The 24,373-nt window shown below is 35.7% G+C and overlaps 1 protein-coding gene across 8 annotated transcripts in view; it reads left to right on the forward strand.

Annotated features, from left to right (window-relative positions):
• Positions 1 to 24,373, forward strand: part of PDLIM5 (PDZ and LIM domain 5) — a 208,998-nt gene that overhangs the window by 164,865 nt on the left and 19,760 nt on the right. For all 8 annotated transcript variants that reach the window (XM_047718016.1, XM_047718006.1, XM_047718008.1 and 5 more), the window contains one exon: positions 21,195 to 21,369. In XM_047718016.1, the coding sequence (XP_047573972.1) occupies positions 21,195 to 21,369 (175 nt within the window). The remainder of the gene's footprint in view (positions 1 to 21,194; positions 21,370 to 24,373) is intronic.

The following is a 24,373-nucleotide window of genomic DNA, read 5'->3' on the forward strand; positions in this document are numbered from 1 at the left end:
TCTCAATGTCATCTCCCACTGCTTCCAAATTATAATCTGTGCCATAGCCTTACTAAAGCATCTTAAGTTACTGAGACATACCGTGTTACCTTGCTTTAGAATGTTCTGGTCCTTCTTCATAGAATGTTCTTCTAGTCTTTCCTCATTAGTGTTGGGAAAAGAATTGATTGAATACACGAGGGACTGCTTTTAAATATATATGAGATATATATCTTTTAAGAATTGCTTTAAGGATTTATCATTTATCAATATTTAAGAATAATTTTTACAGTTGTAAGAGTAGATTTTTAGTTAATTTAAGAATCCATCTTTTGCTTTGCATTTTCCATAGTGTTTAAATTATATTAGACACTAAATAATTTTATGATTAATAAATTATTTTTTAGGAAAGTACTAATTATTTATAGTTAAAATTATTTCATAGTATCATTTTGAATAGTTTTGAATTACTGTTATGTGTTACTCATTTTGCGAAGAAGCTAAAATTTTTTTGTTGGGGGGCCAAGAGATAAGCCATTGCATATGAGCTAGGCTATTTTAAAGACCGTTTTATCACTTTCAAAAACTTAAAATATTTAGACCAATATCCTCAGCTTCTGAAATTTCTGGACTGTTAATTGATTTAGCAAGACCCATTCTCATGGGAGAAAATGCCAACAGCTCAACCTCCTACATTTTTAGTTATTTTCCATTTACTTGAAGCTTATCTACGAGGTGGAGATTTGTCTAATTATTTTGTATGTGCATTAGACTATAGAAAATAACTTTAAGAAAAATCTCCTTGGTTTAGAATTGGAAGGGAACATTTCTTAAGAAAGTGAGGGAACCACTATCTGATGTAGAAACTGAAGGGAGGGCATTAAGTATGTGCACTGGAGAGGGCAAAGAATATATATACTGCTTTTATAAATTCAGAAACTATGGTCTGGCTGTTTATGGGTCTGTTAAAGGGACTGACCATTAAGGGAAAAGAAAAAAATTGAGGTGAAATTCCTGGAGAAGATACTACAACAAAATTACCACAAGAGGGCAACAGAATCCTGTCTTCTTTGAGTGTAATTTGTTATAATTATCAAAGCAGTCAAATAACACAACTATAAACATGATTCATATGGTCAGTATTTAAAAGATTATACTTTTTACAGAAAACATAATTTCAGCAAAATTATAAGAGTATAAACATTATATGACATTATAAAGCATTAGTATCATAAAATGTATGTACCTTGTGATCATAAGTTAAATTACATCATGATGCTTAGCTCAAATTAGAAAATATTTGCAGAACTCCTGCTGTCTATTTTGCTCTAGGTGCTACAAATTGGCATTTAATGCATATTATATGATGTAAAATTTACTTATTTTACACTATTTTATAAAAATTGTAAAATAAATACAAAATCCCCGCCATATTTAAAAACAAAACAAAACAAAACCATCTCAGAATCTACTCTTACTATTTGGTAACTAGTTTTAAGAGCTTCCTAATGCAAATGAAAAGGTTCTTTTGATTTAGAAGGGGATAGCTGTCTCATTATGGGTTCTTAGGTTCTTCACAGTTCACCTGTGAAAACTATAGTGCTGGCAAAGGGGAGGCAAAAGTTAGAAAGGCCAGTTGCTCCCTGATAAAGTATGGAGTTCTCTCACACAGAAAACTTCAGGCTTCTTTCTTTTGATACTTCACAGCTGTGTTCTAATGTAGGTGAAAAAAGAACCCCTCCCCACCATCATCATTAAAGAGTGACTGTTACCAGTGATGTCATTTTAAAATAAGTTCTAGAGTTGAGTGAGGAGGATGAGATAAAAATTACTGAGTTGCAGTCTGTAACCCACTTGGTTGATCCTGAAATCAGTTTAATGGATCGTAGCCAGTATTTTCATTTAAAAAAATGAAATATATAAGAATATTTTAATATGTTAAATATTTTAACATAGTAAGAGTAGGGAGGTATCATGTTATGAAAATGTGGTTTTAGTTTGTATGTGTATGTAAGTACAAACACATATATTTGGGGTCAGCAAGTAAACATGTATATTTTGGATCACAGTATTTCTTACTATGTCTTAGTAGTTAAGGAAAAATTTGGAAATTGTTTATTTAAGTATTTTAGACATACTTTTGTCTATTGGGATGACTAATATGGTTTTGGAATGATAGGCGCTCCCCCCCCCCCAAAAAAATACTGCATTGAAAAGACTGAAATTTTAAGACCTTCTAGTGTGTTCAGAATCTGTTAGGGTTTCCATTATCACCACTAAAGTTCTGACTTTGAATCTTAGATCATTTCATTTGTGGTGTTACATAGCTTGTGTTACCCAAAGTCTTTCAAAAATATAGTAATGCTATAGAAGTCAATAAAGAAGAAGAAGGGGTATATGTTAACAGCATTAAAGTTTAAGTTGGATCATATTTTTCTCATGCATGGAGTTTAACATACACCACCACACATGCATGCACAAGCTTGTCAGTGACTGGCAAAGACCTATTTTATGATGTAAGATGTTGAAAAGTTCATAGTCTGCATGAAAGTATTAAGATACAATAGAATTAAGAATCCAAGCTTGAGTTTTATGTAATTTAGTAATACTACTTTCTACTTGCCCTGCGCCTTTAAAACTTTAATAATTCAGATGTAGTAGTCCCTTCAGAAATGTTAACTTGATCTAGAAAGATAGGTAAAAGGTGACATTCTTCTTGTTAGTTTTCAGAATTGGGGATTTGTACTTTTTTAAACTTATATTTTCATTCACTGTATTTGTATGTCTAGTAGATATATTAATGATTAAAGTCTTCATATTGTATACAACTAATGAGTAGTTAGAGGGATGTTACCAAAACATTCATAAATTTTATGGTATAAGTTAAATATGTTCCTGTGTTTATGTAGGTGATCTAATTTGCTGTGTAATGTTTTCCTTAGATTCTCTTTAGGTTACAGATTCCAGATTGTATAAGTTCAGTTCATTTGATGCAAATATAAAATATTTCTGTTTTACCAAATATAGTCAGATGTTCCTCACAAATTCAGTCTTAAAAGTCATGAAGAGGGGCACCTGGGTGGCTCAGTGGGTTAAAGCCTCTGCCTCTGGCTCAGGTCCTGATCCCAGGGTCCTGGGGTCGAGCCCCGCATTGGGCTCTCTGCTCAGGGGGGAGCCTGCTTCCCTTCCTCTCTCTCTGCCTGCCTCTCTCTACTTGTGATCTCTGTCTGTCAAATAAATAAATTAAAAAAAAAAAGTCATGAAGAGCCATTAGATGTTGGAAGAACATCAGTTTTCTAACTTGAGTTTAATTTCACACAAAATGAGAGTGACCAATTCATTAGTATATAATCAGTGCTTTGCTGGACCAGGCGTATTGTTTATCTAACCATCTTTGCTGACAGGTGGCGGCTCTGAAGAATAGGCGTGAATTTCAGAAGGCCAGAGCTGTTCCCTACAGGGAGCATTTGAGCCTTCAGTTTCTTTATCTGTTAATAAGAGTCTAAAAAAAGTTCCCTATAACATTGTTGTTTCGTATGTATGTGAATAAGCGTGTATGCATACACACAAATGATGTAACATATGTTGAAGTGCTGTGTAGATGATACATAGATGGTACTCAGGAAAGGTTAAGTTTTTACCTCTCTGCCTTTTAGTGATGGCATTAGTAGCTCACACTGTTAACATCCGGCAGAACAGTTCTCATGTACTTCTCATCTTGAAAATGTTTTGAGCTTTCTGCTTCCCACACATGAAATGTTCGGCTTCTTAATAGAGCTTATGTGCCCTTTATTACCTTGTGCCAACCTCCTTCTGTAGCCTGTTTTGTAATATAGTTCTTCATGTTCTCTGCACTCCCGTCGCACTAAAGTTCAGGAGTTCACACCATAACTTGCGCACACACCTCTGTGCTTTGTAAGCTGCTGCTCTTATTTGAAATACTTTTCCACCCTTCTACCCCTGAAAAATTTCCATTCATTCTTCAAGATCAGATGTTATCTCCTTTGTGAACCTTTCTTGAGTCCTCTGAATAATTGGCTGTTCTTTCTCTGTGTTCCTACAAAATGTTGACAATTGCTTTATTATAGCATTCATCATATTCATTGTAATTTACATATGTGTCCTTTGTCACTGTTTTTAGATCCTCTTAAGGACAGGGACCAAGTCTTACTAATCTTTGTTTTGCACTACCTGAACAATACCTGGCCCGGTTTAGAGGCCTTCAGTCAATGACAGTGGCTAAGTAAATGAGTGGATGGATAGGTCAGTTTGTTATATTTTGGACATATTCTTCATATGATTTGAGGGACTCAAAACACATTGTACTTTCCTCCTACCGGACTTGAAATTCCCACAACAGTCACTGAACAAACATGGACGTGCTGTCTGCCAAAGGCTGCCATTAAAAACTACACATACTGCTTAGGGAGCAGAGGACTCCACTGTCCTTGAAGCATTAAACTGCCATAAGACTTACAAGTTGTGAACATCAACAGTATTCTAACTAGTACTGTATTATTTATTTCTATCAATTAAAAAAGTAGTAACAGATCTGAAGCCTTAAGGTAGGAATTTTTTTCTTAAAAAATATGGGAATATATGGCTTGTAAGGAACCAAACAGTGGAATGCAGAAGAAATATTAGGGATAGCCACTCATTTTGTCAATGTGGCAAAATTAACATGGAAGCAAATTAAAGCAACAGTAAATAACAGAAATCAGCAAAAAAAGGTACAGAGTTAAGTTAGATTACAGGGGCCAGGTCAGAAGGCAGGGAAGTCTAGATCGATGGAAAGAGACCAGTAAAGTTCCAATGATACAATCTTGAGAAGAATATTTGTTTATATTAGAGTTTATAATGGAGTCCTATTTTATGCAGGAATAAAGTGTGAATATTTATGTCTATAGTAAAATCATATGTAGCCGATGCCCCTTGAATATTTTTAGAAAGAGGCCAAGTTGGAAAGGGAACAACATACGCAAAAGCTCTCAGAGAACTTGGCTTCTTGGAGGAAGAGCAAGTTGTTCAGTATGTTCAGGACTATATAGTGGCCAGAAAGAAAGTTGGATGGATTAATGGGGACCTGGTCAGAAAAGGGCTTTGAAAGTCAGTAAGAAAGTCAATCGATTGATGCCCTTAACAGATCTATAAACTGGAAAGTGACAATCAGGTTTGCATTATTAGATCATTATAGTGTTTATGTATTTAAAACCTCATTATGACCTCAGTGTAGGCATTAAGATTGGAGTCCTGGACATTAAATTAAGAGGTGGTTGAGGAAATCCAGGACAGTGACAATGATAATGTTACCCTAGGCAATGGCCATGGAAATGGAGAGAATTCTAAGGGCAAGAGAATGCAGCTTCACATTTTAACCTGACTGGGAGGCAAGTTCTAACATTGCTCTTCCAAGGAGCTTTGTTCTGTAGAGAGCATTTATTTAACCTCCACTAAAACACTGGTGGGGATTGTATTTGACTTGGAGAAACTATACTTGGTTTTGAGTAGGTCAGATTATGGAACAGAAAATTGGTTGAATATGTCTAAGTTTTTTTGATGTAATATGTCTAGTTAGAAAATATAAGTATGAGTAGGTTGCATCTTGTATTATACTTGAGAAATAAGTTAAAGTTTACTTTTATAACATACTTTTATAGTCTATTTGTGCAGCATTTCCATAGGCAAGTACATTAATTACCCCTAAATCATCATTTTCTAAATGTTTATTCTTTTCCAATTCTTTATAGTTAGAATTATGAGGTAAGTAGCTCTGGCATTGCATTCTTTGCCTTTGCAGGAAGGACTTGTGTTACATGTCGACATGGAAATAAACATTAGGAGATGGAAAAGGGGTTTCTTACAAGACAAAAGAAGAAAAATTCTGTAGAACCTTACCAGTCAAAAATTAAAAATTAAATTAATCATGTTGTATATGTATGTATATATGTATATATATGTATGTACAAATGTATATATATATACACATATGCATGTATAATTCAGAAAGCTTTAAGTAAATAGATATGCTTAAAATTTTTTTTCATTAATTATAGGATTTTTTCTTCTTTCCCACTTTAGATGGGAAAGCATCCCAGAAATGCTTTCAAGAGCATTTATGATGATACTTAAATTGTAATAACATTATATTAAGTATTTAATAAATAACTTATAATTTCTTACTCAAAATCATTAAGCTACATAATATTGGCTAATATTGTAATCACTATTTTCTGTAGAAAGCTATTTCATAAATCCACTGAAAATAAAAGGCTCTGTTGTGTGTTCTTTTACAGTAGTTAGTATTGTCTAGGTGTGCTAAAATTTGTCCTTTTGCTGTTTTCATTAGCATCTTTTATAGCTTGTTAGAATAATAACACCTTGGTGCTATCGTTTATTGGATGTATACACAATGCCTTGTTTATTCTTATGTCTCTGATGTTGGCAAAAAATTAATAGATTTCTTTTTTTACTTTTATTGTTAAATATATCCATGGAGGGAGATACTCTGTTGATGAAAGAAAAGGCATTTAATTGATGGTGACATACTCAGCACACTAGCACTATCTTATTTAATATTCACCATCTGTAATCTTTAATACTCCTAGGAACAAATGTAACAGATTATATGTATATATACATAGATTCTTTTATTTTTTTCTTTTTGAAACAGTTTTCATTATATGTAGTAAACGCAAGGACTCTTAATTTATGATAAGATTTATAAGAATTGCTGATTTTTCTTTTTTTTTAAAGATTTTATTTATTTATTTGACAGAGAGAAATCACAAGTAGGCAGAGAGGCAGGCAGAGAGAGAGGAGGAAGCAGGCTCCCTGCTGAGCAGAGAGCCCAATGTGGGGCTCGAACCCAGGACCTGGGATCATGACCTGAGCCTAAGGCAGCGGCTTAACCCACTGAGCCACCCAGGCGCCCGAATTGCTGATTTTTCTTAAAAACATGAATTATGCTTTGAAGAACACAGTGCAAGTAAGCTGTAAATAGAAAAGTTAGGATCATTTGAAAGTCTTTTAGGGACAGTAGATTTCTTTTGGTCAACTGAGAAAGGGAAAAAGTCACAACCTTTTCAAAATTAATATTTAGTTAATTTTAGCTTCTATTGCTTCCAGTCTTAGGGAATACTCACCATCCCCATTTGGGCATCTAGAACTTGGGAGTATAATGGGTAGTCTTGTAGGAAGCAAAAAATTCTTACTTAACAGTAAAATTGTGGGTATCATTGATTAATGGTAATTATTTTTTATAATATTTTAAGTTTTTCAATATATTTTTATTCAGTGTGCAATAAGACAATGTCATTAAAATTTCAAGTGGGCATCATTTTACTAGTGAGGCAGCAGAGTCTGAGAGAAGTCAGAGTTGTTGAGAACTAAGTTGAACTTGGGGCACCTGGGTGGCTCAGTCAGTTAGGCATCTGCCTTCAGCTCAAGTCATGATCCCAGGGTCCTGGGATCAAGTCCCGCATTGGGCTCCTTACTCAGCAGGGACTCTGCTCTTCCCTCTGCCTGCTGCTCCCCCTGCTTGTGCATTCTCTGTCTCTTTGTCTCTCTCACACACACAAATAAATAAATAAAATCTTAAAAAAAAAAAAACCAACTAAGTTGAATTCTGTTATTTTGACGAAATAGTGCATTTTCTTGTGTCAAAAGATAATATCAATGACTACATTTAAAGAGGACTAAATCCTCTCTGCAGAAAGGAGCCTTGCTTTGCATAAACCAGGTGACTGCAGCTATTAAGGTCTGCTTTAAGTAACATTTTCTTTGCATCTAAACTCCATTTTTAAAATTTAGCTAAGATTCTAGTCAACATGACCCTTACTATACCCTGCCTCTGCTGTGTTCTGCATTTTAGCAATAAAGAAAAGTTATTTATTCATTATGGACAGAGCTTTAGAGAGATCTGATGTATTCTTTTTTTTTTTTTTCCCAAGGAAGACTCAGATGTATTTAAGATCTGATTAGATCAAAGATTGAATGATGTGCATCTCAGTTTTAAGTGGATATAAATTCTATCTTTTATTTGAAGTCTAAAGAAGATAGGGGTGAGAAAGGAAATTATAGTTTCTACAACCATCCCAAATTTCATTGTAGGCCTTACGTTACAGTAATAAATCGAGATAACTAGATTTGCTTAGCTAAGATGGATAGATTTATTGGTTCCATTTTAAAATTTTTATATGAATAAGTAAACTGCTACCAGTTGCGTATGTTTCATCTCTTCTAATAATGTTTTACTGCCATCTGCTCCCCTGCATTTTGACATCATTAAACTAAACAGTCCACTTGCCATAAAGGCTGGACTGGAGCTCTCCACTCTTAAAACTGTGGTGTGAAGCACGTAAATATGCTTTGTCTTTTTGTATAATAAGTAGATTTTGGTTTAGAATCATGATTCTCAGGAAAAAATAAACCTAACAACCATTGATTGTCTTCTTCTTCTTTTTCCCCTAAACTGGAATTTATTTCTGTGTTGGAAGCTTTCCAGTGCTGATGCAAGAGCACAGTTGTGAGAACTCTTCTTTCTCCCCATTTTTCTTTCATCCTAAAATTAAGATATTAAATCTTAAGGGAAGATACCAGGATTTATTCGTATGTGATTTTCATAAAGAATGATGCTTTCTTATTAATTGATGCCTATGGTTTAAACCACGGGTTGGCAAACTATGGTCTTTGGTCACATATGGCCCACCACCTGTTTTTATAAATAAAGTTTTATTGGAGCACTGACATGCTCATTTATTTATACTTGTTACATGATGTCTGTGGCTCCATTCCTAGGGCAAGAGTTGAATAGTTGCAATATAAACTATATGTCCCACAAAACCAAAAATATTTATTCTCTGAACATTTACAGAAAAAAATTGCCAAACCTAGGTATAAACCATAGGAATAAGAAAAATTATGCTTGATAATTCTGTATAGTATATGCAAACTTTTCTTGGAGTCACGAGCACCCTTGACAACACTAATCTGAAGGCACTCTGTTGTCTCTTTGTGAACAACACCTGTATGTAAGAAGATAAATTCTTTGGGGTAGAAATCTTATTCTTGGGTGTATCTTTCATACCAAGAGTTCCTAGATCTAAAACATTGTATGTATTTTCTAAGTAGTTATTGAATGAGTTGATACTTTATTTTTTTAACCACACAAAATCATATGTCATTGTATGATAATAATTGACATTTATGAAGCATTTCTTACACATTCAAGAAAACGTACATAAACATTTTACTTATACCACCTCACTTAGGCTCCCACATTTTGAGGTAGTTGCTGTTTTACACGTGAGGAAATGTAATACATTCCTGCACTCGTGGAGCTAGAAATTAGCAGAACGAGGAGCCCGAATGTTATCTTAACGTTATCATTATGGTAGCTCTATTGCTTCTCTGGCATAAAATAGCTGAGCAGTGTTCTCTGCTTTTAAAACATGTGAAATTCAAACATAACTTTGGATAATGATAATAAAGTGTCATTTTTTCAGAGATCTAATGGCTTTAATTGAGAGAAGTATCTTAGAGAATTAGGGGTAGTAGTAAGAGAAACATAAGGAGTATCCCAGATTTTCAATTTTCCGGTAACATGTATCATCTTGAAAGACATTGTTGATACTGTTTGACACAGGGAATGCTCCTTAAATTTTATTCCCCTTTCTGCTTCAGGGTTGTTGTTTTTTTTTTCTCCTACATTAAAAGAAATGTATTTATATGAGTGACTCAAACCTGAGTTATCTTTCTCCTTTATTTCTGAGACTAGTCTGCTTTCTCACTTACATAAATAGATAAAAGTGTGTGGGAAAATGGTAAAAGCCAAGCCCATTTGGGTTTCATGTTACTTTGGAAATAAGATATGTTATATTGTGAGTATAACTAATTTTAATATATGTCCTTCACAGTTTTCCCATCCAAATATGAGCAAAATTTTACAAATTTAGTATTTTAAATAAATTCTTAGCTTAGATTCTGTATGAGATCACCAGTGATCTTTTTTTAGTATTCTCAAGGTTGTAAATGATGCCTCAGATTTGTTTTTTTGTTTTTCCTAATAATTTATCTGCACTATTATTTTTTGTTTCTTTTTCCTTATTATTACTTCTCCTCTCTCCCTCCCCACCCCCCTGCCTTTTCTTTAACATGAAACACATTGAGCACCCACAGTTAGAGCAGAATTTGTCTTCACACTGTAAAATTAGAAATTGTAACAGTGATATTGAGATTATTTAGAAAATTCTCTATATAACTGATAAATAATGTGTTGATTTCTAATTGAATGAGGGCAAAACCAGATATTTTAAGATCTCATATCTTTATCTGCAGGGTACATACTGGGTTTCTTTTGCTTGTAACTCTGATCAAATAAGAAGTTTTCTGTGTAAGGTCAGCCTGTTGGGAGAAAAAGGCAAGTGCATATATCCCAAATTTACCGACACGTGATGCAACAAATTAAGAAGAGAACTGAACCTAACCCAAGTCCCCATGCTCACTTTAATTAAGACACTCTAGATCCAGTTTAATCTGGGTTCTTAGAGTTGAAAGGCTGGTTGCTAATGGAAGAGACAAACCTCCTGAAGTTGCGGAAATATTTGATACTTAGCCTTAGGCACACCTGTTCCAATTCTTTATGGCATACATACCAGCATTCTCTGCTGCTTAGAGAACTGATCATAGTTTAATCTGTCAGTGTTGCTTTTAATCATTGAATAAAAAAAGATCCTTGATTCCATTTAATAAAACTTGCACAAACCTCTCTAGAATGTACTTTCCTCTGATCCTAGATCTTGGCTTAACTTTAAACCTTTCCTAATTTGTACTGGATATGATTTCATGCCTGGATAATGAGGAGTAGACTTGCTTGTGCTTTCAACATAAGGAGCCTGACAGACAAAATGCACGGATTCTGTGCTTCTCTTGGCCACCATCTGTTTGAGACGGTTGGTGAAGGGGCAGAGAAGAAAGCACTTGCTGCACAGGGATAATATGCAAGTGTGTTGCCATCATTGCTACCCGATTTAGTATGTGTAAAATTTCTACCATACCTTTGTGAACAAATTCTCTGAGATGTTGAATTACAGTCCTTTATCTCCCTAGGAGTGCCAGAATGTCACTTTGATGTAGCCTAGTTATTTATATGAGTACAACATTAGCTTCAGTGTTTATAACTGGAATACCCTTTGCATTTGAGCCAGTTGTTTTTCACACCATAAACCCTCACATATGACTTCTGTCTTGTTGAGGCTGTAAACATTTGTCTTTTTCCTTTCAGGGAGGGAGCATTAGTATTCTTGATATCAGCCTTATTTCTGACCTAGTAAGAAAAAAATACTACAGGATTTAGAGGAATATTTTATGGTTATTCCTAGATTTATTGGCATAACTTTCTCGTTGCTTTATCTTAATTCAAATTTACTAGTTGAAATATTCCACACCGATGTAGAGTTTGTACAACAAAAAATGAATTTAACGTTCAGATGCTCAAGACTCTTTGTCATTAGCAAAAGCTACATCTATAATTTTATTTTCCTTTCTGAAACAGTTATGTACATCTTCCTAAATGTCTGTCTCTTTCTCAAAACATGAAGAATCTGACCTTTTTTTTTTTTTTTAAGATTTTATTTATTTATTTGACAGACAGAGATCACAAGTAGGCAGAGAGGCAGGCAGAGAGAGAGGAAGAAGCAGGTTCCCTGCGGAGCAGAGAGCCCGATGCGGGGCTCGATCCCAAGACTCTGGGATCATGACCTGAGCCGAAGGCAGAGACTTAACCCACTGAGCCACCCAGGCGCCCCAGAATCTGACCTTTTATTCATATGTTTTATTTCAGGAACTTTGCAGCCATTAAAAGTATGGGCAGCTAGATTTAGGGAAAGAAAGTTAGATCTCTGTAGGAAACTCATCTTTTATAGAATACATAAAGGGCTTAAAAGTGATAATCTAAGCTGTTAGTCATACCAGGGCAAATAAAAAACAGCGCTTTCATAATTATTCCTGAATTTATCCTGGCAGGCTCATTAAGGAAATTAAAGCAGCAGAAATTAATACCTCAGTTATCACTATCACCTCCTTCTAAACTGATCCAGAGATTAGAACTTCCAGGTTTAGACTACATTTGAGATCTGCCTTTATATTTTCATAGGTTATTGCAGTGACTGGCAGTTTTTTACACCCTACGCAAATGATAAGTATTTGATGAATGAATGCTTAGGGACATAGGCTTTAGAGTCAGACAGAAATGGTTTTGAATCCCAAATTCTCCACTCTCCTCCTTTGGCTTACATCATGCACTCCCTGGGTTTTTTTTCCTACCCCTCTCTCTGTTCCCAAAGTATTTATATTACTTGCCTCACCCTTAGGAGCTCTTCTGTTTTCATTCTCACTTTCTCTGAACAATCTCATTAACTCCCAATAGCCTCAAATATCATCAATATGCTAATGACTCTTGAATCAATTCTTCTAGCTCAGATCTTTTTCCTGAGTTCATATATTCAATAGACTACCTGTACTTAGATGAACTACAAGCACCTCCAACTCAAAAAAAAAAAAAAAAAAGTCAAGAAAAGCTGGGAGCTCTGAGGACAAGGATTATTCATGTTTTGTGTACCCATACATAAGATAGTGCCTGTCACATTGTTAGGCTCAGTATATACTTGACCGAATGAAGATCTACAATTATACTCATTATCTTTCCATCATTCCGCCACTTAATCCCACTATGATATAATTGACTGTTTGCTGGTCTATAACTTTCTTTAATCTTCATGAGGGCAGAAATTATGTCTCTCCGATTCAGGGTGGTAAAGCCTACCAAATTATTTGGTACATAGTAGTTGTTCAAAAAACATTTGCCTCATTTTATAGCTCTGCATGTCCTTGGTCATTTATCCTTTCTGAGCCTTATATTCTTGATCTATTAAATAGTAATATTAATGCCTTATAATGTAAAGATTGAACGGTTCAGGTTAGCATGTGTAAAATTTCTAAGTTTTTACTATAGAAAAAGTTCCAATATACACACATGTGTAACTAGAGACTTGGTTTCTTCTACATGTATATTGAAAAGGGTGGGGAGATGAAAGGGATTATAAACTACAGCGATTTCAGAGGCATATAACTAAACCTAACAAGTGGACCTTCTGTGGATCCTGATTAGTACTGGATTGGGGTGTGTGTAGTAGGCAGAATAATGCCCCACCACCAAAGATGGTCATGTCCTTATACCCAGAACCAATGAATATGTTATATTACATGTCACAGGTGTGAGCTAGGGATGAAGATGGAACTACGAATGCCGTCAGCTGACTTTAAAAATGGGGATACTATCCTGGGGAGTCCAGCATAATCACAAGGACCTTAGAACTGAAAGAGGGAAGAAGATGGGGGATAAGTAATGCAGTATGAGAGCTTGTTGCTGGCTTTGAGGCGGCAGAAAAAGGCCATGAACCACGGAATTTGGGTAGCCTCTAGAAGCTGGAAAAGGCAAGGAAATGAATCTTCCCTAGAGCCTCCAGAAAGAAACAGCCCTGCCAACACCTTGATTTAGGCTCAGTAATATCTGTGTAGGAGAACCGTAAAGCAATACACTTGTGTTGTTTTTAAGCCAATAAGCAACAATAGAATACTAATTGAAAATTGGTTACTTGATGGTATTAAGGAAAATTTTGTTTTATTTTAGGTGTGATAATGGAATTCTGGGTAGGTTTTTAAAAAGAATGTTCTTTTGCAGGTTATATTGAAATACTAAGTAATAGATCTTGAATTTGCTTCAGAATAGTTCAGAAATGGCAGGGGAGTGAAAGGGATATAAATGAACAGATCAGTTATAAACTGATAAATTATTAAAGCTTGGTTCTTTTTCTTTATTGAGTTTTACTGTTTTTTAAAATAATTGTTTCCGTAGCATCCTCTAAAGATGATTAATGCTAATGACTTTTTGTTTTTAAATTTCAGACTCATAGTAAGCTTGTAGGGTTAAACATATTTGAAGTATTTTAGTCCATGGTTATCATCCTTATTAATGCTCAGACTGTCTCATCTGCTTCTTCGAAGTCCATTTGATACAACTCCAGTAGTCTTTGATAGCTTCCTTCCTGTTCTAATATGTCAAGATATTCTAGACTTCCCCTGTTTATTTTTTCTGTCCCAATCCTCGAATTAGCAGTTTCTTTAAGGAGTCTGGTTCCTTTTAATGGGAAGATGATAATTTTGGTACTGGAGTCATTCATTCTCTAAATAAAGATTTATTAAGCATATGCCAGGGACTGTTCTAGGTGCTGGAGATATTTCAGTGAACAAAACAGACAGTCAGTGTCCTTGGCCTCAAGGTGTGGGAAGATAGAGAATTTAAAAAAAAAAATAAAATAAAAAGAATATAAAATTTGTTAGATGGGGATAGTACTGTGGAGAAAGATAAACCAGTTAAGGAGGATAGGGAGTGCTGGTTTGTAGTAGGGATTTGCTATTTCATATAGGATGGTGAGAGAAAGCCACATTAATAAAATTGGTTATTTTTAAGTTGAGCAGAGAACCTGAAGGAAACGAGGGAGCAAGCCATGCAAACAGCCAGGGAAAACATTTCCAGGAGGAGGGAAGAGACAGTACAGAGGTGCTGGATAAGAAGCGTACTGGCCATTTAGAGAAACAGTAAGGAAGCCAGTGTGCCTTGCATGTAATGAGCAAAGGAAGGGAGAGTGGCAGATCAGGTCAGAGACGTAGCAGGAATCAGATTCTGTAGGACCATTGGTTACCAGGGAGCTATTGGCGGGTTTTGAGCCTAGGTCTGACTTAGGTTTTTCTGGCCTCTATATTGTTGGGAAGGGTGGAAGCAAAATCTCTAGGCAGTCACTGTAAGTCAAGTAAGAGATGTTGGTGGCTTGGACCAAGGATGGATGTACTATGGAGGTGGTAAGAAATGATCACGTTATGTATTCCTCATGTTGTTGTGAGCAGTTCATCTTATAACACCAGACTTGCTCTTTTACTGAATGATTTGTTCAGCAATTCAAAAGCACTACATCTTAACCTACCTTAGAAGATATTAGCTCGTTACATCTATTGTCACTTTAGTTTGTCTTTTCGGATATCATCCCTCCCATTCCCAATTGACTTACGTTAAGTTTTCAAGAAAGGTTTGACCTAATGTAGTATTTTTTTAAAATCTATTACATATCAATAATAAGAATAGTTTATTGGTAGTTGAATAATTTGACTTGAACCTAAAAAATTAACTGATGAGTTTCATGCCTATTCAAGTACAGTCTGGCCAGGTGTTTAATGTATACATTATAATCTTCACTGCTGGGTTTTTTATTGTTTTGTTTTGTTTTGTTTTTTAATGTATTGGGTTAGAGTTAATAGCCTTTTTGGAGCAGGGATAGAAGCAATAAATAACCCACTTTATTTATTTATTTATTTATTAAGATTTTATTTGACAGAGCAAGAGACAGAGAGAGAGAGAGCACAAGCAAGGGGAGCAGTACCAGAGGGAGAGAGAGAAGCAGACTGTTTTTCACTGAGCAAAGAGCCTGATGCAGGGCTGGATCCCAGGACCCTGGGATTATGACCTGAGCTGAAAGCAGATGCTTAACTGACTGAGCCACCCAGGCACCCCTAACTCACTTTATTCTTAATATAGTTAGAAAATATCTGATTTCAGAGAATTCACACATTGTACTACCAGGGATTCTATTGGTCTTAATCTCTGTTTTCTCTCTTAAAACTATTTATATAAACAAGTGCCCTTTAGTGAGCTGAGCTATTTTTGAAGCACACAGTAAATAATTAGATAATTTTGAATTCCTTATAGTAATTTATAATATTACATAATATATAGTTACTATAATATTATATATAATATATATTACATATATTATTATAATTATATAAAATTGTCTAAAACCTGTGTTAACTATTTTATGGAATAGTGCAAACCTGAATCACCTGCTTGGGAAATAATGCAGTTAAGATCTTTCTAGAGTGAAGAATTTTCACCTTATCTTTCTAAACAATATATCACAAAGATTTTCCTAACAGCAGGAGGTAGGTGTCCTCCTTAAATTAATGCACATAGTTTTTTAAAAACTATAAGCATAAAAATAATTTTTTAAAATCCTTTTTCCAATTTATAGTCTGTAATCCAAAAGAAATGACATTATTCCTTTGTTGTAAGTTAAATTTCATGTTTAGTAAGTCAGGGCTCTGTTTGCTTTTTAAAATTGTATTACTTCTTAGGATTCGCCGGTATATCACTATGACAACTATTTGAAAAACTAGCAACTCAGAATATTGTGGCTTCATTAATTTGACAACTTTCCATATTATATACTGAGGAAGAAAGTATGTTGCTAGGTTTTTATACTAATTTATGTTTATTTAATAATAGTCTTTGTAATCTTCAGTTTGACTATCATAATGCTGAAAAACAAAAACATGAAAAAGGTATGAATGTATATCATTCTAAACCTCTAGATGACTCACAAATAACCATTCTTAAGTTAATAAGATATTCTCACCAACACTATTGGTTTAGAGAGTAGCTAGTGGCTTTAAATTTCTAGATGCATTTTGTGGTGCTGTGTTTTGTACAAAAGAATAAAAATTGATTTTCCAACATGGTCCCCGTGGCGTAGAGGTAAGCCACAAAAGACGCCAGATTTAATGGAAGTTGCTCAAGATTAAAGTGTAAAAGGAAAACTTGAGTCAAGAACTAACTTCTTCCCAATGTTCTCATTGTAGCACTACTGACTCATTCATTATTCAGTTTGAGTAAGTCACTTAAATTTTTTGTGACTTAGATTCATAGATTATGAAATGAGGCTAATTTAATGGTCCTATTTAATAGCTCTATTAGAACTTAAAAGAAATAGTTATTTTTATTACGAATAAGTAGATTGTCATCTTTAAACTACTATTTCTAAAGAGATGTATACATTTTTTTCTACATAAAAATGGTTTTTATGACAGGTTCGATAAATGTGAAGTGTTTCATTCTCTGCACCACCCGTGGAAGATTGTTTTTCTCTGCATGGTCGTGCAGTTCTCTACAGAATTATTAAGGAAAAGGGGCTCATTTTGTGGTGCCTTCCCTGTCGCAAGACCTCACCTTCTTACACCTCCCTCTCCCCATTCAGCCAAGTGAGCAGAGGCCAGGGGCTTGGCACTTGATGGCTCAAAAGTTGCCCATTCCTAGGCTAAAGTAGTGAGAAATTCAGTCTGAAGAAATGAAACATCACTTTATTCATATGGGAAATAACTATGCCTTGGAAATGTTCAGAGCTTGGTAATTATAACAGGGTTTGTGTAGCTTTGTGTGTGGGCCAATGTACTAGTAGCACAGCAACAAAACAGAGGTGTGAGAATTTCTGTCTTATCCAAAGTGGTTAAAATGGGGCAGTAACAGAAAACAAGGCTTCTCTTTGCAACCAAGGAATAGCAGAAAGCTTAGAGCTTTACTATATGTGTTAAAGACACAGCCACATGTTTCATGTTTAAGAATGACTTCTCATGTTAAATAAGTTAGTTCCCCATGTACCTTCTCCTCGAGGCATGGACCAGATGGATTATGTCCCATTTTACAATGACTGATGGAGAATTACTACACTCTTTTATTGCTAAAAATGTCTCAGTGACTCAGTACTTTAGGGCTTATGCATAGATAATGTGATAAAATAAAGGCATATGGTAGATGAAAGGGTTTCACTCTCTTTGAGGTCTGATTTTCAGATTTTTCAATTGGTAACTTTCCCACTGTTTGAAATCCCAAACCTAATCCACATTTTAAAAATATCTATCTCAATATTGTACTCTAGAAAGGCAAAATGAGAATGAATTGGAACCTTCCCATTTTTATTTTGCTTTATTATTTATTCATTTGCTTTATTGCCTTCTATTTATGAGGCAGTTTTATGATAGTGAATAGAAAGAATTATACAGTTTTTCCTCTTTGTTTAAGAGTTTATCAATTGGCTTGGGAAGGAAAAGATGTTATAAGATATTGATAAATTAGATAGGCAGCGGTGTTGCGAATGTTAAGAGGAACAAGAGAACATTTCTAGCTCGGACTGTCGGAATATGGGGCGGCGGGGTTGGTGGGGGGCTCAGGAAATGGAACTTGCATGAGCCTTATAGAAGGAGAAAACTATGAGTAGCCCTGGAAAGGCGACATTTCACTGGCTGATGGCCATAGAAGCAGTGTCTGGCCTGGCAATTTGTTGTTTTGTTTTTTGTTTGTTTTTTTTTTTTAAAGATTTTATTTATTTATTTATTTGACAGAGATCACAAGTAGACAGAGAAGCAGGCAGAGAGAGGAAGGGAAGCAGGCTCCCTCCTGAGCAGAGAGCCCGATGCGGGGCTCGATCCCAGGACCCCGGGATCATGACCCGAGCTGAAGGCAGAGGCTTTAACCCACTGAGCCACCCAGGCACCCCTGGCCTGGCAATTTGAAGGGACAGTGAGTAAACGATAGTGTAGTGCTCAAGAGACTAGGCTCTGGAGCCGGACTGCCTGGGTTCTGGATTGTCCTTTATTTGCCTCGTGGCCTTGGGCCAGTTTCTTAACCATTCTTTGCCACAGATAGAATTAAAAAATGTTGCTAATCTTGCCTGAATCATAGAGCTTTGACAAGGCTTTGACAAGAGTGCCTTCAAATAGTGATAGCTCAAGTTAAATATTAAGTATAATAGAGGATGATGATGACCAGGGTGTGAGTGAGCATAAAAGACGAGGTTGTGAAGACCGGAGTGAGCTCCTTGAGGGACGGACTCTCAAGACTGGATAAACAGGAAACCATGATGAAAGTAGTGTATTTGGGGGGCACAGAGACTGGTTAGGAGACTTGTAATTGTCTACACCTGAGAGGTTTAAGACTGGGACTCACATGATAACCCATGGGTTTGGATTAAAAAGAAGGCCTTGGGGATGTTTACAGCAGAACAGTTGTTAAGGTCTGGGGACTGTCAGGCACTAGGAGACAGAGGGTTGTGCCTGGGTAAGTGGGAGAATTCAAACATACAGGGAGGACTTCTTAGGAAGAGCTGGGAATGTGTGCAAGAAGATGAAGTCCATTTTGCATGTCTTGAGTTGAAAGTCAAGACCAGAATTTGGCTTTGAAAACGCATATCGTTTGCTCTAAGGGAAGTCAGGTTTGGATATAGAAATGGAAGACCCACAGAGGAGCAAGTTATACTATAAATAAGGTGACAGGGAAGAGAACGTATACAGTGATTTTCTCTCCCATTTCTGTAAGATAAAGTGTGACTATAAGGGGATGAAAACATGTTCCTAGCCCAGCCGAGTCACTTGAAACAAGGGCAGTAGTAAAGCTCGCTGGCCAATAAAGTGCCATTTCACAGCTCAAGTGCCAGAGCAAGCACTGTAGATGTGCTGAAGGTTAGTAAATGCTGGGTTTCTGGATCTGCAGTTGCACATCATTGCAAACAGGCTTTATTCTGGTAACAAGAATCATCCTTTCAATTATCCTAATTAATCTTATCCAATTCTAACCACACCTAAAGTATGAATCCTGTCAATACACACACATGTAGTTTATTTGTGTTATTATGATTTATTATAAACAAAAGTTGTTCCTTTTTTTTTTTTTAAAGATTTTATTTATTTATTTGACAGAGAGATCACAAGCAGGCAGAGAGGCAGGCAGAGAGAGAGAAGGAAGCAGGCTCCCCGCTGAGCAGAGAGCCCGATGCGGGGCTCGATCCCAGGACTCCGAGATCATGACCTGAGCCGAAGGCAGCGGCTTAACCCACTGAGCCACCCAGGCGCCCCAAAGTTGTTCCTTTTAAATCTCTTTTTAATATATGCCTTTTCTTTTCTACTACATTGTCATTGCTGGTGGGTAAGGAGCAGGCCTCATGTTGGTTTCAGTCCCTTACAGATTTTGCATTCACTCATTTATGTATTGATTCTAGTTCATTAAATTATTCTTTTGTTCATTCATTCCAGACACTGTATTAGTTGCTAAGATGAAGACTGAGGCACAGTTCCTGCCCTCAAGGAGCTTAACTATTCAGTTGGGGGAGAAAAGACACAGATATATGAAGTAGAAACAGTAATAAAGTCATTCACAGAAAATTATGGGAACGTGGAAGAGAAACATTCAATCTGATTATGCAGCATGGACAGTGGGGAGAGGTACTTCAGGGAAGATTTTTGGAACACTTGACTTCTGGGCTGAGTCTTAAATGATACATGGTGGTTACTAGGTACACAGAAAAAAGGGGGGAGAACACAGTGAAGACAACCTATGCATAAATTCACAGGAAAATGTGAGACATTTGGTATTGCTGCAGCATGAAGACAGAAGCAGAGAGAGTGATGAGAGGTGAGGCTGTGGGCAGGCAGAGAGCCCTGGAGGGACCTGGATGCAGTGCTCAGAAAAGCATGGAAAACATTTGCTGGTCAGAGAAGAGGGAGATCCTTGAAGTGGCTTCCGCAGAGTTGTGATCTGATAGGATTTTAGTTGTAGGTAGCAGTTGGGAGGGTGCATTTGAAAAGGACAAGACATAAAAAACAAGCAAACAAACAAAAAGACAAGACTTTTGGTGACTAGCAAGGTGGGAGATAGTTAGGACCCAAACTAGGACAATATTGTAGGAACGAGATGAGTGGGCAAAATCAAGAAGTAGTTGTGCTATAAAATCAGCAGGACCCATTATAACCACAGAGGAGGAAGGGAAAGTCCTATGGTGGTTCTTACATAGCTACCTCATATGACTGGGTGACCGATTTCACAGTCTACTTAGAGAATAGAGGAAGAGAGATAATACAGGGAGTTCATTGTTATCCTCAGCACATTGAGATTTTTAATGCACCTCTGATGTATTGGGAGTTAAATCTGTTTTATGGTTAGCAGAGATGACTAGAACTATCTAGCTGTCAATATTCACCTTAACTGTATCTCCTCTTGGAAGCAGAGGTGATTCTTCTTTTCCGTCCATACCTTATGCATTCATAACTGTTTGAATGCATTCATCTTGTCATTTAACTCTTACACTGTGCTGTAATCCTTGATTTTCTTTCCTGTTCATTTCTGTAGTCACTGTCCAATGTTTGCTACATAACCTCTCCATAAGTGTGAGTGAATAAACAAATCAACAGATTATTTTAAAAAGTAATATTATTATTTAATTACTAGAAAAAGTTTATATTTGCATATTCTCAAGCTAATCCTTCTGTGTCTTAACTCCTAGCACTTTCCACTGGAAGAATCTCGAACAGTGCAACTTCGTCTGGAGCAGTGGCACCAGCCAACTCAGCGGGGGGACAGCCCCAGCCAGGTGACCAGGACACTTTAGTGCAAAGAGCTGAGCACATTCCAGCAGGGAAACGAACTCCAATGTGTGCCCACTGTAACCAGGTCATCAGGTGGGTTATTCATTTTTGAAATGTTCCTTAAAGTACTTAATATCAGAGTTGATTTTTTTATATATATTCTGAAGATTTGACATTTTATTAGTGAAAAATATTCTATTTTATATTACATTCTATGTAATAGTTATTGAAGTAGATAAATTTGAATACATATATTTGTTAGAACCTATTATAATGAAAAGTATTTCTGGACTCTCTGAAAATAAAACTAAAAATACCAGTTTTCTCTGTTACTAATTCCTATCAGAACTAAGAAAAAATAACAATTAATGTGGCCTTCCAGAGATTAATAAAATTTTAAGACTCAAAGGGACCCTGAAGATCATTTATCTGAACTTCATTCTTCATTTAGATGAAAAATAACTAGTGACATAAAATAAAGAACTTTGAGCCCTAGAGAAAAGAAGATTGGATTTTTGAATACCCAAGCCCTGGAAGATATAATTACCTCAGATCTATTCATAAATGCTTTCAATTTTAGATTAGGTCATAACCTCCTTTTTAAAAATATTTTTTATCCAAATCTGTTTTATTGTTTCTTAAATTCCAAGAGGAATAAAAGGCCCAGAGATCTTAAGTGAATGCTCTATATTGACACTTATTAAAACCTCTGAGCATTTCTTTTTTTTTTTTTTTAAGATTTTATTTATTTATTTACTTGACAGACAGAGATTACAAGTAGGCAGAGAGGCAGGCAGAGAGAGGGGAGGGGAGAAGCAGGCTCCCCGCTGCGCAGAGATCCAGATGCGGGGCTCCATTCCAGGACCCTGGGATCATGACCTGAGCCGAAGGCAGAGACTTTAACCCACTGAGCCACCCAGGCGCCCCAACCTCTGAGCATTTCTTAACAAGTGGTTTTTAAAATGTTTGGAAGTATAGATAAGAATGTTGATTGCAGGGATCCCACCAGCAGGACCTTGTTGCCTCTGTGAGTTCCTTTTGTTGGCAGTAACAAGTGTTTGGTTGAAATGACTGCTCAGGCTCTCTCCCTTGTTTTTAATTTATCCTGTTCTAAAATAGTTGAAACAATGGCTTCTCTAAAGTTGAATAAGGTTAGGATTTACCTGTATTTCCTCTACTCTGTTACATAGTTATTGCTTAGGATAATGTTTCTGGTTAAAACTTAAAATGGAGCCCAAGAAACCTCAATACTTTATTTAAAAACCAAATATAAATACTCTTTTTCTTAATCCACTATTAAATAATAAATGTGTCAAGGACACAACATGCAGTACATGATTAAAAATAAAAACTTTTTGGGCGCCTGGGTGGCTCAGTGGGTTGGGCCGCTGCCTTCGGCTCAGGTCATGATCCCAGGGTCCTGGGATCGAGTCCCGCATCGGGCTCGCTGCTCAGCGGGGAGCCTGCTTCCCTTCCTCTCTCTCTGCCTGCCTCTCTGCCTACTTGTGATCTCTCTCTGTCAAATAAATAAATAAAATCTTTAAAAAAAAATAAATAAAAAATAAAAACTTTTTAAATTTTAAACGTTCATTTATAACATTTCAAAAATACAGTGAAACAGAAAGCAAAAATAAAAATTCATACATAATTCTACCTTCCAAGATAAGTACCAAGAATATTTGAGTTTGCACTTTTAAAACATACACATATAATAAGGACAGGTGTTATTTTACAGAAATGGAATTATAATAACAGTATTTTGTAAGCTGTTATTTTTCACTTAAATATGTTTTCCACATTAAGTATCCACTTAATAAGAATTAGCCAGTAGCAGTGTTAGTAGTAATAATGGCTATGGGGAAAAGGAGAAAATCAGTAGAGGTTTCCCAAGTCTAGACAGTAACCAATACGCAGAAGGATTTGTGAATATTTTAACTGAGCAGGTCATGCATGACTCGAGTCACTTGCTCAAGCCATAATACCTATTTGTAGAGTCACTTTCCTAACAGTGGGACTGTAGGGTTACTACTTTACAGAATCTGTACACTAATAGACTCTAAAGTGGTACTGCTTTTTTCCAATAAATAAAAGTATGTTTCTAATTACTAACTGTATTTAGTTACTGTATTTTTAGGATTAATGTTAATAAAATAAAAACAAGTTCTGACTTACTATTTCTATAAGTTATGCTGTTTTGGTTATGTAGATTGGTAGTTAGGGATGCAGTATTGTAGATAAAAGCAGTCTTTATGGGGATGGGAGTCACTGCTATTTGTATGCTGTTGTAAGCAGTTACTGGATAGGCCAACAGATCCCATCACTTGTTGATTCATATTGTCTGATTATCAACTTCTGTGACATCCTATAATTATCAATACCAATGTATGTGAAAAACTTAGTATGGAGAAAATACAAAGATCTAAATAGGAACTGCATTCCCACTCCTTCCTACCTGCCTTGGTTTCAGTTATAATGGTAGGCCAGGATGTAATTTTAATCCACAGTCTTTCTGCCATCTGAAATAAATATATATTATGTTAATAAGATGAATGGCCATCACTTACTGTTCCTTCATCTGTTAAATTTTATATTGCTCTGGATCACTGTTATCAGTTAAGCATTAAAGCTTCATTTATTAAGGAAGTTAATAGGAACAGGGATTAGTTCATGTCAAGATCATATAACAGTAATTAACGCAGCACATTTGCTTGGTGCTCAAATGCTAAATTAGCTTGAATAGACTGTAGTCAGTTTAGAGACCTAGTCAAAGCATAATTCTTGTTCTTGGCCTCAGTGTCAGTATCACTTACCAAAGCAAGGACACGTTAGATCAAGTGACATTCTCTTGGACACCTGTTTCAAAAACACTCTGCAGTTGCAGACTTGATACTTTGAATACAGAATATTGTAACCTGCCAAACTCTGGGAAGTTTATTATCATTTTATAATTTTATATTTCTTATTTTCTCCAGTATAATTTATATTATTTATTTATAATTTGTATTATTTAATTTATATTATTAAGCATCTCAAATTTTCAAAAAATTTTAAGTAAAAGCAAACTAAAGCAAATTTTGTTTTAAATTTTTTTTTTTAG

The sequence above is a fragment of the Lutra lutra genome, chromosome 2 (genome assembly GCF_902655055.1).
Source record: "Lutra lutra chromosome 2, mLutLut1.2, whole genome shotgun sequence".
NCBI lineage: Eukaryota > Metazoa > Chordata > Mammalia > Carnivora > Mustelidae > Lutra > Lutra lutra.